Below are 18,340 nucleotides of genomic sequence, written 5' to 3'. Positions count from 1 at the left end.
TTCCAACCATTTTTTTTAAAAATAATCTTATCTCAAAATAAAAAAAAAAAAAAAGATTCACAGTATCAGAATGCATTTGAGAAAGAAGAGAAATACCCAAACATTCGCAATCAAATTTTGTATTTACCAGCTGTTTACAGACAATCAAGCCCTAGCGGTGCAGTGGTGAGAGCCTGAAGGTCATTCAAATGTCAAAACACAGTGCTGCAGGAAAACTAAAATTAACATGTGAACTGCTTTCACACAGTCATTTAAAATAGAGTGGCTTATTACTTCTTAGTGATTGCAGCACCCACAATCAACACAGTTCCTCTTAACTCAAGAGTACAGAGACATATTACACATTTAAAAGCCAACAGCACGATGTCATGGAAATAAAAGTTTGCAATTCTGTTCAAATTCCTAATACAATATTAAAAAAAAAAAGGTCAAAACTCACTATAACAAACCTAGTTTTGAAGAACAAGCCCTGGCTCATATCAAACCTAAAAACAAAAGTATATTTTTTGTAATGTTTAGCACAGGTATCTTAATGCAATGATTGTATTTTCCCTGTTTTTCTCAATTGTCACTGCACTTAGTATGTACATGATGTATTTTTCTCTCCCGCTCAATGGGGGGTTTTTGTTGTTTTTTATTCTATTGAAACAAGGATCAATGTGAAGCAACCTCCAAAATGTTCTGAATTCATACACAACCTGAACTGGGTGTATTATCATCATTCATGTGATTAATCTATTACACTGAATATGCTGATAAAACATTTGTCCAACTCCAGCTGGGGATTCGTGACAGGTTAAATTTGCCCGAACATGACAGACTCGGAACAGTCAAAAGGAAAATAAAATTGTTTATGAATTTGGTAACCACAAATCACAGTCAAGACGACGTTACTTTGGAGGTTTGATCCAAAGCCCAAGAAATGTACTCTGCTACTGCCAAACCTGTAAGATTTGATGCCATTTCATATTGGTTTACTGTGACTGCTAGTTGAGGACCACATTTAGAAAATGCATGGAGCAGAATATCCATTACAACCACTGCCCACAAATAACACAAATTTCCAGCTTCTCATGGATATATAATCTACTGATTCAAATAAAAATCCTGGAACACTACTCTCCTAATACCATTTGCCCAAAAAGTGTTTATTGAAAAGGTTTCTTAACAGTATTTTACATGGAACACTTTTGAAAAGCTGCAACTGCTTTCAGCAGTTCATCTGTTTCAATGGCTGGCATTCTATATACTGCTAATGCACAGATTTATCAATTCCTGTTAGATTATTTCCCAAGTCTCTAGTTCAGTCTGCATGGATACACTGTGTAGCCCATAAGGGTCCTCAAGAAAATTAACAGGACCCTCCTCAGAACAAAGAGCTTAGCTGCACATTTAGCTGCCAGGGCTCCTACAGCTTTTTCTTTTTGCGGCCTTCTGAATGACTAACTTCTCCTCCAACATAAAGGTCTAACTTTACAGATACATAATTCAGGATCTTTCAATTTTCTATATGAATCATGTATCTCATGGAAATGCTGCAAACCACCACATATTTGGTTAATAGAATATAATGACATCAGGAAATTCTGATTTAGGTACATTTCATGTACCTTTATTCCATATTCCTATTTCACAGAAAACCTGCCAGCTTTAACACATGCTTGTACCTAAAGAATTTACTTTCCTAAATAAGCTTGGACACAAATTGCCATGTTATTACCAGATCTTTTCTTGTCATGGATTTCATGTCCTCTCTATCGTATAGATTGGCCAGCAGAAAAAGGACATAAAATGCAGGTGTGAATGAAAACACAGCTAGGATATCTAAGCTTAGTTCTACAAGCTTATAACCATATTTTCAAACCAATCTTCTGCATTCCATTGACTTTTGTTAGACTTGTGATAACCCTCAAAATTTCCATCAAAAAGCTCTTACTCTAAGCATTCTTGAAACACTTGAAAAGTTCATGTTTCAAGACATTGCCACTTTTTGCTTAAAAATCCATCCAATAGCACCTTCCAGCTGGGTGCTTTCAGACAGGAGGTATAGGACTCCCTGAAGCTTTCTATGAACCCCATGAAACACACCATGTACTGTACCTCCTCTAAGGGTCTACTTCACCAGCATATATAGCACTAAAACTAGAACACAAGCTTCTCTCTTTCACGTGAGTGCAGATCATACTATGTTTACCAAAAATGGTCTGTGGAGTTGATCCAACAGAGATTAAACTCAAGCAGCCAAACCCGTTACTCCAATTGCCACCTCATCCTTCTTGCGGAGGTCACCATCCTCATTGACAGATCACTGAATTGCATGTTAAGTATTTCCTAGGCCATCACAGTTTACAAATCGTCAAGTTCAAGCAAACTGAAGCCAGCATTGACTTAGGTCACTATGTCAGACTAAGTGGTGGTTCAGGAAAAGCTTTATAAATCCTTCAGACATCTCCACATCAGTGAAAGAAAGGTGAGGAAGGAGGGAAGATGGGTGAGGGTACTAAAAAGAAAAAAGAAAAAGGGGGATGGAAATCTGTTATGGAGGCAAATTGCACAGGCAGTTGTAATACTCCTGAATTTGTCTTACTAATAAGAGCAAAAGAAGCCTCAGAGCTGAACAAACTTTGACAAACTGAAATTCTCTTTATGCCAGTCCAAGGATTCACGCACACGGTGACAGTATTTGTGCATTTCTTGCTCTCAGATATTTTTTCCTTGTTTCACGTATTTCTGCTTAGCAGCAATATGTAAACTGAGTATTTGTGTGAGCACCTACTTTAATCACTCTACTACCTGAGAAAATAAAAGCAAATTACAGCACTAAAAGGAATCACTGAAAATGATTTCCTGGAAGCGAGTCAAGTTTTCCTCTCATCGACATTCAGCACCAGTACCGTAGCAAGCAGAAGAAAAAAGAAAGCAAACACAAAACGTAAAAAGCAGAAAGCAGAGAGGAAGAAACAGTTATTTCTTAACTTAGAGGAGAAAGTCAGGGCTTGAAACTTTCTTTATGAAAGTCTCCTTGCAGTGACCTGTATTTGCATGGGACAGACAAAAAGAGATTTTAATTCATTTTGCATTATTCTGCATCTGTGCAGGAAGTTAAGGGATACATCTCCATAAAGGATGGAGCCAAAGATGTGCATACAAATATCTCAGCTTTTAACAGATACAGTTTTTTTCCCTTCATCTTGCAATGTACCCAAGCAAAAAAGCCAGTGAATAGAGCACACAGCTGCTATTAATATTATATGCCATTAATTCTGCAAAATCTGTATGTCACAAAACCTGTTCACTTCCTCATTAAAGTTTGTTTATTGGTAACAGGGGGACAAGGTGAGGAAAGAGAAGCAAAATGAGGGTTTTCAGGACACTGACAGATAATGTCTGATGGTTAGGTCAGTCGTTCCTTGATTATCAGCATAAACACTATCTCCACCAGTGTCATTATTCTAGATTATTACTTTAAATTCATCTTCCTCTACCTCCACTTTCTTTTCATTGCTCCAGCTAGGGAAGAAGAAGCAAAGGTATTTTAAAAAAAATTCATGTTTATTTTTATCAGGTACCTCCTCTCCTATGACCTATTGCAAAGAATTAATTGGCATCATTATTGCAGCTCTTTCCCTGTCCAATAAGGGAGTAACAAGATCACATCTTTGACTACAAGAAGTTCATGATCAGGGTAAGTTTGAAAGTGCGTAAGTCTAATTCAGTGTTAGTTAAATTTAGTCTTCTAAAGTCTTGTAGATACTTCTAACATTTTTCCCAAAGTATATTGCATCAGACAGACCAAACCAAAGGCAGTTATTCAGAATTCTAGAAAGTTAATAGACCTACAGAACACGTTTTAGAAAGGACTCCCATTCCTCAAGATTCAACAGACCGCACAAGAAATTAGCCATTGTTGTCACCCTGTTACCAATAAATTATTGTAAAGTTTATGAATCCTTGTTTCATAGGTTTTGGGTGTTTTTAGCAAAATATATAAAACTCATGTAGTGGATCCTCAAATCAATTTAACAATGAAACATACCTTTACAAAACATACCTTGGTCTGTTTTAAAACATTTGCAACAAAGAAAAATTCTGCGCTCTCAATTATATGCATGTGAACTTCCTAGAGAACTAACAAAACAACAAATCTGCAAATGTGTAAATAAAGGCAGAATTTGGTTTCTATAATATATCTGTACTACAGAAGTTTTTTCAGGAATTCATTCATCTTTGCAAATACTCACATGGAAGGTGCAATAAATAAGCTATATGTAAAGATTCATACCAAGATACTCAACACCAAGTCTTTCACATGACTCCAAGCAGGCTTTTTTCGTGTTTTCATAGCCATAATCACTATGCCACAGTTTGGTGGTTATCCAGAGGTCCTCCCGCTTCACACCACTCTCTTTGATGGCTTTTTGGAGGAGAGATTCACAGCCGTATCTTTTTGCCGTGTCAATATGACGAATGCCACATTTTTGTAATGCATGGACCACAGCATCATGGGAATAGCCACCTTGATGGGAAGTACCTAAACAAACAAAATCAGAAGTGAAGTGTCAGCAGTGAATTATGAGGGACATATTTTATCATTCTTTTTAATTTTTGTTTTCCTTTTTTAATACCATCACAGAACCTTCTTATTCAATTTTCATTTCCTAATAGTAAAGAAGTGGGAACTGACAGATCTCTAGGCTGGGAAAATACATAAAGTGCTAGAATGTTGATGCTGATCAGAAAGAACTCCATCGAAATCAAATATCAACAGCATTTAACTGTAAAGAAGTGATTTCAGAAGTCAGGCTGAAGACCATCAAAGAGAAAACACATACTTTATGGAAAATTAGTATATGGCACTTAATTTTCATATAGGAGCACAACATTTACAGATGAAAATATTAACATTAAGAAATAAAATATAACTTAAAAAGCGATTTCCTTTGCAGAAAGCATATCCTGAAACCTTTACTCTGTTGAACTCCTGGTAGCTTCAAGTTATTATTGCATTGTACAACCCCAGACCGGGCCATATTGCAGGTGCAATTCACATAATGTCAAGCTCAGCAGTAACCAAAACAATGGAATCCTACACAAGAGTTACAGAATGGGCATACAGGCAGTTTCAGTAACAAAGTACTGAACTCTCATTGTGTAGGTATTCACTGGATGTGTATTTTGCATGTCAAGGGGACGGAAGGAGGAGGAGACTCAGCAGGAAAAGCAACCAGCAGGAGGACTGTCAGATAAAGAACTGGTTGAGAGCAAGGAGGATGATGTTTCTACTTACCCTTTCCTGTTAGTTGTTTTTCCTGCCATGAGCCCCTCACCCATTCACCCTCACTCACACACTTCCCACAAACAGTATTTTCTACAGTTTGTTGGAGGAAATGCTCAGTCAGTTCCAGTCAGCTACCAAAGCCACCTTCTAAGATGATGATTAGTACTTAAAGGCCCTAGTGCTATAAACAACAGTTGGCATGCAAATGGCTACGTCACTAGCTTCAGAAGGGCCCTGTGCAGTCATGACAGTTGACCGCAACAGGGTCTTCAGCCACTGCTGAATCTAAAGAAACAAAGGACTCTAGGTCAAAGAATAATATAAAGTGAAATTGGAATCTGCTGTTAACTTTCTCTTTCCCTCCAAACATAGTATTTAGTTCTACATCAAACACTATCTGCATGTTATGAAATTAACAAATGCATAGGGCAGAGAAGGGAAACAAAGGAAAACACACACAGTTACCTTAGACTCATCCTTCAAGCCTCCCATACCTCAACTGGAGAGAGAATGCCCATGGGAGTCTGCATGACTTTCTCACACACCTCGTAACAACGCATGAAAGAACGAGAACTTACAGAAGTCCTACTTGTGTGTAAGGCAAGCCAGGTTCTCCTAAATGCTTATCATTTTTGTTCATTCCCAATCTTAGAAGGAAAGCTAATGATACCGCTGTAATCTTGCTCAACACTTCAAGTCTTTTAAAATAAGATATTATATGGTCTGATATCACACACGTACACCTGAGGATCACGACATTCTGCTGATCACAATGGGACAACCCCCACTGTTCATGACCTACAGAATGTGTAGTATGGAATTCTTGATTTAGCTTCATGGGTTTTAGAGTGATGAAATTATAATACTATATTCCTACAATTTTGACATGTATATCGTAAGTATTTTACCTTCCAAATGTAAACAAAGTTTTAACATTTTAAAAGACAAAACTTTAAAACCTTTTGCTCCATAGCCACTGATTATGATTAATAACTGGCTTTATTTCTGAGTCATCTAGGAATAATGTCCCTATAACTTGTTTTACATCAAAATAAGTCAATCTAGACCAACTTACAATTTCAAAACAGCTATTTCAAAATCTTCATGAATGTTTAAGAATTTTAGATGAATGCTACTCCATTGCAACTATGGACAAAGAACATATATGCAATTATTACATTATTCAGATCCTACAGGAATTTTATTAAAGAATTATATAACTAGCATAGAGAAATTACTATACTTTTTCATAACAATCCCTTCACTTTTAATAAGCTGGTATTGGTGCCAAATAAATGAGGTTGTAACTATTGTGTCTGTTTCTGGCTGAATGGACACTTCTAAGCACAGAATGAATGGAGTTCATTTAGAGGTCTTGCAAATGGACTCGGACTCTTTTCATGCATAATGGATTTCAGTAAGAACATTTAGGACAAACAACTTTTTTTTTTTTTTTTTTTAAATTTAACCCTTTTAAGTTAAAGGGAGAGAATGGGAAAGAAGGAAAATTCAGAATAATTTTGTTATTGTTCCCCATTCCGTGATGGCACGCACACTTGTTTCACAGGAAATAAAGAGACCAAAATCAGTCTGGAAGGAATTATCTCCATTTCTATGCCTAAAAATGAACTACAACAGTCCTGATGCACTAAAGAGTAACTCAAAAAAAGCTTAATTATTTAATATTACTACTCTGCAAACCAACTTAATCATGAACAACAGGTTTCTAAGTTAATTATGCTACTAACATAACAGCTTGTAGACTTTAGAAATCACCATTTTCTTGTGTTTACTCATGCGATTAAATATGTTACAATTCATAGATACAGAAGAGGGACAAAAGAAGGTGGAGTGACTTAATTTTTTTTTTTTTTAACATTTTAAATCCAGACTTAACATTATTTGAACACATTAACATTCTTATATGTTTGGGACTACCCTTTGTTCAAAGAGATGTAATTCACACTGTACGTGTATATTTAAAGACAAAATCCAATCTCACATTTAAGACTAATATGAACTAGGACCCATTCCATCCTCTTACTGTTTCTAAAAATACTGAATTAATATATTTTATTCTAGAATTCTCTGATAAAAATAGGAATTCCTTTTAATAAACGAAGTCAAATATAAATAAGTCTGGCAAAACTCCCTATTTTTTAGCTAGTATTTTAACTTGTTTTTCTAGGGGAATACCACTGTTCTCTCACTGACTAAACTAAGCCAAATTTGACAGAGCTGAAGATGTCTGAGATAACTACATTCCTACAGATTTTGTGAAAATTAGTGGTTGGGAGGGACAAGGATAGTGCAGTGGAAATATGGATAGGTCAAAGGACACAAATCCATTGAAAACTAGGCTTAATTAGTTACGCTGTTCTTTTTGTCATGATTACTCATCACTTTCTTGATATCTTGAAGAACACTGCTATCAAAACTGGGATGAGAAACGTGCTCTGGCAATCCATAAAAAGCTTCAAAGATTATTAGGAAGGCAGAATCCTATTCACAATGCAGTTGCTGGGGGGGGGGGCGGGGGGAATAACCAAAAAACCAAAACCAAACCAGCAACTCCCCCCAAACCCTCCAAAAAGATAAAATCAACAACACTCCCCCAACCCCCCTAAAAAAAACCCCACAACAAAACGTGAAACAACTAACAAACCAAAATGCTACCCCCCCAGTTTTATGCACTGTCTCAGCTGACTCTCAGCCTCATTAAACTTTCTGTTCTCCTTCACAGAAGCTGTAGAACTACAGACAGATCCAAAGCACCAACAGCTCTTCAAAAGAGAATCAGGACCTACTTTCTCTCCCTGCTTTCTCCCTCTCTTTGTGGAGGAGCGTGTCTTTACGTTCTTTGTGAAATATGAATGTAGTATTTATCTGAATATACAAAAATGTTCCATGATATGAGTAACTTTGGCTACTTGAAATCAATGGAATCACTTCCATTAGAAGAGTTCCTGTCAGTGAAACCACAGCCAGGATATTTAAAGATCATATCACAGATTAATTATCTTCTGACATCAGTAGTCAGTACTAAATTAAAACAAATTACAAACAAAACACCTACAAAAATGCCCATTCCTTTGCTGATTTTTTTATCTACAAGTAATCACTTGAGAAAAAGAACTCTCAAAAGCAAAATCTCAAACATCCTTTTATCAATGTTTACGTACTCATTGTGTATATATGGTACTGTACACCATAATAAGCTGGAAATACCTTGTTCTATTAGTTTTATTTCTATTATTTCAATGTTACAGCCACATAATGTATCTTATGAATCTATTAAAGTTTTTGGTGTCAATACAGTTTGATTTCCACTAATTACCTTATGATCAAATTTAATGATAAAACATGAAATGTTGCCTACGCATATAGCAAATGAACATATAACATATTTCAAGGTTTATCGCTAATCCATTCACAAAACCACATGCCTCTTCTGTGGAATGGCTAAAAGACAGGCAATCCTTACTTACTGTCCTCGCTTACTGTCATACCTCCTCCTTCACCATTCATATGATCCTCTGACAAGCTGATTCAGATTGTTAAATGGCAAAAAAAGTGTATAGTTTTAGAATTATTCATGAACCCGAATGACTCCCCAGAGGGGAAAAAACACTCAATTTTGGGCAAGGGATGAGGCAAGAAAAGCTCCCCTTTAGCAGCAACAGTTAAATAATTTTATATATTCCGTGTTTTTATTATAAGAAAAAAAAAAAAATCACAGTTGTGTTCAAGCCAACCACCAAATGATCAGAAAGACCTTCTCCATGAACTTGTCTCCTGGAGCCTTTCTTTCCATTATGTTCCCCAACGCCATCCCTAGCGTTGCTCTCATACAACCAGATAACGTCACACAAACTTTCTATAACCACAGTGCTAGAATGCAAGTGTTCTTACTGCTGTATTTTGGCATAGTTTTTACTTAACAGGGTCAGTTACACTGAAAATCATATTTAGCATCGCATGACAAAGTATTCATACCATCCTCTCTTCTTTTGTAGAGTGTAGGGCTTTCCTCTGCAGCAGGTGAAATCAAACAAAGTCAAGCTTGTTATGAACCTATTATACTCTACAATTTTCATAAGGTGACTACAGAGTACTTCCAGTTATGGGATCCAAATTTAGTCACAATCACTTTTACAAAATAACTTGCACATTTTACTCAGAGTCTAATAGTGGCATCTAATGTATATATAATGGAGCAGCTGCCCTTGCAGGAACGGAACCTGTAGAGAGGATGGGTTTCTAGAAGAACTATTAGGGCAATGTCAACGGTAACTAAAAGGCACTGAGCAGACTTGTATTATATAACCAATGCTCTGGTCAGAACTAAAGTAGCACATGGGTTTATCTAAAACTCAGTCATTTAAGGCCATCAAAGCTGTATAAAAGTTGCAGGAACAATTGCATTTTGTGAGGCTACAACACAAAAATGCCAGTGCAGTGCTGTAACTCCAACAAACAGAGGTGGACAGAGGTTGTTGTGTACAAACATGGTGCAACATGAGCTACAGTACTTGAAGCATGGGCATGAATTTGCTTCTGCAAACCTCAAAGGACAGTGAGGACAACTGCCAGCACCGCAGTAAGGCCGATACTTCCATACTGTAACAATATACTGGTATAAGAAGATTCACCAGAGAATTCCTGATAGAGGTCTTCGTTGCATTTACACACATTTTATGGCATTACAGCTGTACTGCATGGATGTAGTATTTTCATGTTCCTAAATAATATCTCTATGCTCATGAAACATTGTTAATAGACCTAGCCTATGTAAAGTCTAGAAATTACACCACAAAGTTTCTCTTGCCTCTGTAAAAGCTATCTGGATTATGGATATGACTTTTTTTTTTTTAAATATAAGTTTTACTTTGGTAACGTTTCTCTTTTTTTTTTTCTAAATATGGTCCATTGCTTAGTGCAAAGGGATCACTCTGGGACTGTTTTTCTCCTGTGTGACTCGGTTAGAATAAGCTCATAGAATTTAGTAACGTGAGGAAGAAAAGTAGGCAAGCATGATTTTAAACTCTGCAATTCTACTCAGGCAACTCTTCACAGGCACCAAGGAACAGAATGGAGGAATACAGCCTTGCTGCAATGCAAAAGGGTAGGAGAGAGCCATTACATGTTTATTATGTATTCAGGGAAAGGGAAGCCAGAATTGCTAGTTTTCTCTCTTCCCGAGAGGAAGGAAGACGTGGCATTGAGCCATTGTTGACAGCAGCACTCTATTCCCTCCATCCCAAAGAGGCTTCGACTGTAAAAGATATTCAAATCATGGACTGTAAAATGACCGTACTTCTCTGATCACTGACCTACCATTTATCTAGTCAGAACTTTAGGAAAGGCTGTATAAAAGCAACTTCTCAGAATGTGTCTCACAACAAGTCCAGAAAGTCTGCAAGTAGCATCTATCATCAATGGCATGCTATGGCTCTGATATTGCACCAACTCACTATTGTATTTCTGGCAGCAAAACTACACTAACACACAAAAAATGCAAATATTTTTTCTGTAGGAGTAAAGAGCTTTCCACTGGAAAGTGCCACCTATTTAAATTCTTCAGCTGTTGTCTACAAATATTTTTATCATGCAGAACTTCTCAATTAAATTTATAGGGAAGGACAACTCTGGAAAGTGAGCTATACATTTGAAAGGCAATTATGAATGTGTAATCCATGTAGAAATTTCATAAGCAGAGCAGCAGCACACATTTATTTAAATGCCTTTACAGACAGACTGCCAAATCTTGAAGCCTTTTCTTTCACTCCACACTTTCCCACCGCTGTGAGAACTATTTCTCATTAACAACCAAATTGGTTTCAGATGCTCTGCTATAAGATGTTACCTTAGAAACCATTTGGTAAAAGACTGTGGCTTCCTTCCATAGAAATCTCAAGCAGTGAAAAGGCAGATTTTCTGGCATAAATCAAATCCAATTTCTAGGGTTCACTAAACCTTTTCTCCTCAGAATAATGTTTTGTGACTAGATCTTAGCAGTTAATAGTGCACGAAGAATTGCTGGTGTGAACCAGTTTTAAATTATTTTCATTCTATTCCTTTTGTTAACTCAATTGAAATTACTTCTAGTACTTATCGTACCTTGATAGAACTTTTAACTTTATAACTAATAAGGATATGTACAGCAAATAAATAGATTGAATAAAAATATGTTATTTTCCTCCTCTTTAATACATCTCCTTAAACTACTCTATCTGATAAAGATTACATTAATTGATTAACAACATTAAACATTTGGAAATACTTCACAATAAATGAGACAGACCTGTGACAATTTTTTCCTCCTCCAAACAACTTCCACAAAAAAGAACGATCAAAATAAAAAAAAAATATTAAGCCCGTATTCTGTACTTAAGTAGGACATTATCATAAACATTCCTGCTGTGAAAGTTTGACTTAAAAGTTATGTAAATAGTTTACAATTAAGCATGATCAGCATACAATTAAGTAGAGGGACAGCTATTTTTAGAAGTGTTATCAACCATGAGACCAATAATTCAAACCCACTTTGAATATTGTAAAGATAATATTACAGAAAAAATTATAAAGAGAACTGCAATTTATAGTGACTTGTAGCTTACAAGATGAAAATGTATGTACGATAATTCATCACTGTAAGATCCTAATTCAAGATGACAGTCAAGCTGATGACTGATTTTTGACATCATAACAGTGCCCTTTATACCTACCAGACTACCCACAGTATAAGTGCAATTGTGAATCATGACAAGACCCTACTCTTGCAATACCATGTGACACTGCAAGGTCCAAGACTTGCAGTGTCCCACTGCTAACTAATTGTGTTCATGAGTTCGAAGGACAGCAGCAATCCAGCTATCTGTAGAGCAAACTAAAAATGAACAATAAAGAACGTTTCTGATCAAATGTTTGTTTTTTCCCCACATCATCTAAGAATTTAAAATGTATTTTCTCAAGGTTTCCAAGACAAACAACATTTCTTGTAGCCCCTCCTCTCACATTGCACATTCAACCTTAGAATAGTATGCATTAGAATGCAAAGCACTTCAGGAAGAATTCAGGCGTTAAGCCTGGGGAACAGAGCTTACAGTTATGAAACTGATGTAAAGCCACAAAGATGGCTTTCCCCTTTCTCTCCCCTGGTAAGGAGCATTTTGTGTCACTCTCTGTGCTGGAGGTACTTGGCATAAACATTAGAAGAACTGAAGAAAGTTTAGGAATCAGTACCTCCCTCTTCCCGATTTGGAGGCATGAGGAACTACTGCCATTTAGGTTACAGCAGCATGTGACATCACCATTCACTGCTGCCAAAACTATGCTAGGAAGCTCTGGCAAAGAAAAAAGGTATGATGATTAAAATCTGCTACATGAAGGGTGAAAGATAAAAGCCAGCTTTCTTGCCCTCCCCCCACCCCCAAGTTTGGTATCATTTTTCTACATTACAGAAACATGGTGAAAGACATAAGTTAAATACACTGGAGCTTGTTTCTCTGTTCATTTCAAACTGGTTACAAATAATTTGTTCATCTAGTGGGCAATCAAGCTTGTAACATTTAAAAGTATTAAGGGCAACAGCACATTTAAAAGCATACACATAAAGTGCTTCTGCTTATACTGATTAAGGCTTTAATTATTAAACAGTGATAGAAACCTACATTTGTTTTTTATTACTTAGACTTAGTGATGGACATTTAAAATTCAGTATCACATCAGCAACAGTGTGATTACCAAAAAGAATCCAGCATGAGCAAGGAAGCTATCTTTCTGCTATTGAATCACAGTTCATATGCCAAAATATAAATAAGGTAAAATCCCCAGCAAAGATATAAAAAACTGGCCTCCTAGATTTGTAGGTGTACAAAGAGAGCAGAGACAAAGGAGCAATTTTCCCCAGAAAAATAAATTATTTCTGTACTGTGTCCACTCTGGTATAAGCAAAAATTGACCCAGCATTTTGCCCCACATGCATTTACTAGCACCCTTTAAAACAACATTTGTACGGCATTCGGTCTTTTTTAAAGACTAAAACACCACCAGACTGGAAGCAGGTGAAGTTAGAGGAAAGCAAGGAAGGCAGGAGCTCCGCAGGTTTAGTCAAGTTCGGAGAGGACGCTGCTTTGTTCCACTGTCTACAAATACACAGCTGCCTGGAATATGGCCACATTTTGTACATGAGAGAAGTTAAATATCTGGAGGCCCTCAAAGCTCAAGTACAACTTCTCAAGGTCAGATCTACTGAAACGGTGGATGAATTGAGACAGAAAGATTTATAGATGTGGCATTTTGTTCATCACAAGAGGCTATTAAGGAAACTTGGTAACCATGGGTGAGAAGCAAAGTCCCGACTGAGTAAAAAAAAATGGTTGAGACACAAAACAAAGGGAAGAAATAAACAGCCGATTCTTATTACAGGGCAAGATTAATAGGGGGGAGTGCCATAGGTCTTGGTATCAGGACCACTGTTCCATAAATTTCCTTAAGAACTGAAGCCATGAAGAAGCAAGAGCCATGAATAAAAAAAAAAGGCAGTAACAGTGGAGAATGACAAAAAGTGAAGGCTTGATTCTGCTGCCATTGAATTGTAAAGCAAAATCTCATTTGATTCCAATCCCAACAGGACTGGGTCTTTTTTCACCACAGCTAAGTTTAAGAATGAATACGAGCAACTCTAGGATTAATAATTAAGAAGTAGGTAACTAGATTAGTAATACATAATGGAAGGAAATGTTAAAATACTTCCGCTCAGCATTAAGATTCAAGTTATATGTAGCATTTTGATGAAAAAAAAACCAAAACTAACACAACCTGATGTAATGAAAGTGGAGTAATCTGATTTTATGTTTGTCTCCAGAAAAATCCCACTTGTGAAAAGAACTGGGAACAATACAAGAAATCTTATATGGTTGCAGTGCAAATGATGCAATGTCTTAAACAATTCAATCAGCAAAGTCAGTAAAAACTGACTTTTACGATTTATTTACTTAGATAAAGCTACAGCTGAATATCAGGAATCTTATCTATGGAACACCCTGAAACGAAGACAGGAGAGATTTTAATGGTTTCCCTTGAGTATGGAGGGATTCTCCATCTCTGTGTGTGTCTGTGTGTATTATTTTACCATATCAGTAGTGCAACATACTGACAAATGCAATAAAAAAGCAATTTAAGCAAGTTAGTAGTGCTATAAGTTAACCAACATTATTTATTGGGATTGATTTTTATTCCTCCCAGGCTTTGTCTATGTGACTAGAAGCTGCTCAGAGCAGTACCTGTCTGCTTTCCCAGTTACAGTGCCTAGCGTAATGGCACTGTCCGTTCTTGAATGATCTTCCATATAAAGCCATCATTACTAATAATAAAATACTCACTGTGTGTGACATGTGTAAGGCACAATGAATATAAAGACTCAATTATTTTGTCCCTTCCCCAAAAAAGCATGCAATTAATTTTATACTTTAATAGGAGGGGATCATTAGAGAACTTTTTACCTCACCAAGTTGTTATTAATTCTAGCTACTCTAAGGATTACATAGAAAGCAACTTTACAAGAAAGCATTCTATGAATTTTTGGTACCACCAGTGCATCTTGTCAGGAAATCATATGCTATTTGATAACCCCCCCTCAATTTCATTATTACTGTCCCTGTAAAACAAAACAAAACAAAAAACACCCAAAAAAATCCCTTTTCTAATGGGAATATAACTAACATATCAAAGGGATGAAGATAGTTTCACTAGAGAGAGACAGAACAAGCCTTAAGAGATGTTCCTTGGTGTTTTGGGGACCTTTTGTAATAAGGCAATTTTTTTTTAATAGAATAAAGCATTCAGAGAAGTGTATTGGTAAAGTTCATGAACAAATCAAATCCTTTTTACCACTAAGAGACTTTATCAAGTTTCCCTCACATCACAACACCTTCCAACAAAGAGTGATGCCATGCTGAATTTAACCATTCAGCACATGACCTTGAAAAAGCTTCCTAATATTTCAGTTTCAGGAAGAAAAGCCCTTGTGCTACTGAATTATATCCAAATGCTTTAGAGGGTAGCATTTTTACCCTTCAGACTTTTTTTTTTTTTAAAAAAAAAAGTGACAACTCTCTAAATGAGGGCTTCCTACTTAACAGCAGTAAGCATGAACAGTACAAACTATGCATTTTTCTTCCTAAGCCTGAAGAGGATGATATTGTGTGTACCACTTTGACAAGTGATCCATTTTTGAGGATATTGCTTTAGATAAGCACCAAATATCCTGTAGTTAAATTAAGACAATGTAAGAATATGTAGTTCTCTACTATAGTAGAAAGACTCACAAGATATGCGATTCTCTGATATATGTAGCTCCTACGAAAAAGTGTAACTACACCAACTTCAAAACAGTGTAATTTTATATCAGTAATTTGCTCTGTATTTCTAAAACACTAATAAAGTACGTCCTGCAAATACAGAAAGAAATTATAGCTATCTTATTAGCAAGATAGTGAATATATCAGTTTTCTAAAGCAATCTAAAGCCATTATGAGGTAATGTACTCCCTGGGACATAGCTTTACACTTGTATCAAGCATTAGGGCCAAAATGCCAACTCATTTCAGACTTAAGCCTACTCTAGTTGAAAGCAGCCTTTGTAATGAAAATTATCATTGACCGTAAACATGCCTGACCCTCTGCGTATGAATAATATTGGCTAACACAATTGTTCAAATCAAACCATAAGAAATACAAAGTTATGAACAGTTTTTATAATCATGCCATAAAGAAGACGTAGATTATTTTTATTTGTTAATTAAAACTTTATCTATACAGTATATTTCCAAGACAAAGGTGGGCTGCCTTATAATAATTGGTAGGTGCCTTGGGAAAGTCAGCTTGTTTTATCATTGCTAGACTTGTCTTTCTGCTGGACACAAGACAGATACAATACTGTATGAATATGCATGCAAGTAAATACAGAATTTTGGATGTACAGAATTTGACATATTATTCCAAGTAACCTTTCAGACTGATCATAAATTTTGCACCATATATAGCCTTCTGTGGTGTACAAATCCATCTTTCTCACTAGAGATTTTAATGGAAATGGATCCTCCTCACCCAGAACAGCTTGTGTAAGCCAGCCCAGAGCATCAGAAAGATAATGGTAAACTAATGAAAGACCACTTAAACCTCCTCCCTTCCTGTCTCCTCTTTCGCATCAAACCTCAATCACCTTATTAAATGTCTTCTATATAAATTTGGAAGCCAAAGCAGCTGTCACATGGAAACCCATTAAAAAAAAGAAAACCCAGTTAAAAAAATACCACTACAACATCTTTTGACAACCAAAACTTGAAGAGAAAAATCAGATATTTTTGACAGAACGCTATTCTAGGCTGCTGCTGTACTCTCTCTCCAGTAACGTGTTCTGGCTGAGAAACATGTTATATGTCTCCTACTCCAGCTCTCAGCTGCTATGAAAGGGGTTTCATCACTTGGAAATAACTCACGTATCTATCTGAGTTGCCTTCCAGTTGACATGACTGGACAGTTGCAACCATCTTAACACAGCACATTTTATCTCTCTCTGAAGCTTTTAGAAAGATTATCTACCAACAGAGTCAACATACATATCTGTCCTCTCAAAGACAACTTTTCATAGATAACAATTATGTCTGCATGTTTAGGATAAGAAATAACAAAGAAACAACCAAATCTTAAATCCTGCAGAAAATGGCCTTGCAGAAAATGCATCCTCATTGAAGAAAGTTCTCCTCTACTTTATAGCTGAGTAAATTTTTTGCGCTGCAAACATTAGTTAAAGCAGTAAGGCTGTAACAAAAATAAGCCATTAATTTGTAAAAGAGTAGTTAAGTGGGAACACCTACCATAAATAAAGATCCCATTGTGTTAGGCCGCATATCATGGTATTTATAGCTTGACCACAAATGCAAGTGTGGTGAGTCAAGTGGGGAAGTGCAAGTGGGGAAGCTCAAGCTTCCCCCAAACTCCGCTTCTTTTCTTACATCCGCAATGTTTTGCAGCATATATCAAGGATTTCTTAAAACTACCTGACTGGTTCCTATCTATTACAAGATCCTCAAAAAGCTGCAGAATGTATAAGCAATATGTCAAGTGTTACTCTAGCAAGACAATAACAGGTAAGTGAAGTCAAAGAACCAAATCCTGCTGTTTATCACACCACCGTAAGTCAACAGAAGCTCCTTGAAAGCCATGCCTGACAGAAGTTATTGGGCCAGAAAATTTCAAACTTAATTCTCTTGATCTTCTATGCTGCTTTCCATTTTCTGTGATTTGAGTTCAGGCTTGACAGTCAACTACTCAGTACTTACCAATGTAATGAAAGGACACCAAGCAGCCAAAAAAATACTGTTTACATTTTTTTTAATTTTTGTAAAAAATCTCCAAGCAAACAAAACTGGCAAAAGTCTTACAGGTTAAAACACACAAACAACCCCTCCCTCCCCGCCCCCCCCCCCCCCCAAAAAAAAAAACAGTGAAAGGAAAAAAAAAAAGTAGTTTTGAACAACATAGGCCCTTTTGCTCATTATATAGGGAAGGCGTAAGGGACAGCTGCATCAAGTGTTCTTAAGGTTAACAGATACTAAAATAACAAATTCGTACATTGAGCATACATATACCACATTTTTATGAACATGTGTATGCACATAAATACATGGTAAACGCAGTTATCAACATTTTGTAGGCTTTTAAATTATTTTTTTTTAAATCTTCTGGCTGATGATGCTGAGTTGCTAAGACTTTTTAACTAATATGTGCAGCTCAAATGACTTTGGATACTCTGAAACGAGCATTACAAGCTCTATCTATTCACTTAGTGTTTCTGGATAAAAAAACGCAGCTCTATTAAAATCAAAAGCCAACTCCTATTGACTTAAGTGGCTTAATATGCTCTAAAACCCACAGCTCCAATTTTGCCCTCCTTTATACTAATGAAAATCCTAAATAATTGCTCTAAAGTCAGTACACACTCATAGGATAAAGATGAAAAGAGCACAAGGGTAATTTCATTTTATAGCTTAGCTTG

The 18,340-nt window shown here is 36.3% G+C and overlaps 1 protein-coding gene across 2 annotated transcripts in view; it reads right to left on the bottom strand.

The window, feature by feature from the left end:
• LOC104015606 (putative oxidoreductase ZK1290.5) overlaps nucleotides 1–18,340 on the bottom strand; it is a 49,856-nt gene that overhangs the window by 29,479 nt on the left and 2,037 nt on the right. For both annotated transcript variants that reach the window (XM_087734499.1, XM_087734498.1), the window contains exon 2: nucleotides 4,283–4,531. In XM_087734499.1, the coding sequence (XP_087590625.1) occupies nucleotides 4,283–4,531 (249 nt within the window). The remainder of the gene's footprint in view (nucleotides 1–4,282; nucleotides 4,532–18,340) is intronic.

Source organism: Nipponia nippon, unplaced genomic scaffold, assembly GCF_047370975.1.
Source record: "Nipponia nippon isolate SJK-2023a ecotype South Korea unplaced genomic scaffold, ASM4737097v1 scaffold_5, whole genome shotgun sequence".
Classification (NCBI taxonomy): Eukaryota; Metazoa; Chordata; class Aves; order Pelecaniformes; family Threskiornithidae; genus Nipponia; species Nipponia nippon.
Note: the sequence above shows the minus strand (reverse complement) of the source record. Positions and strands in the feature narration are given on the sequence as shown.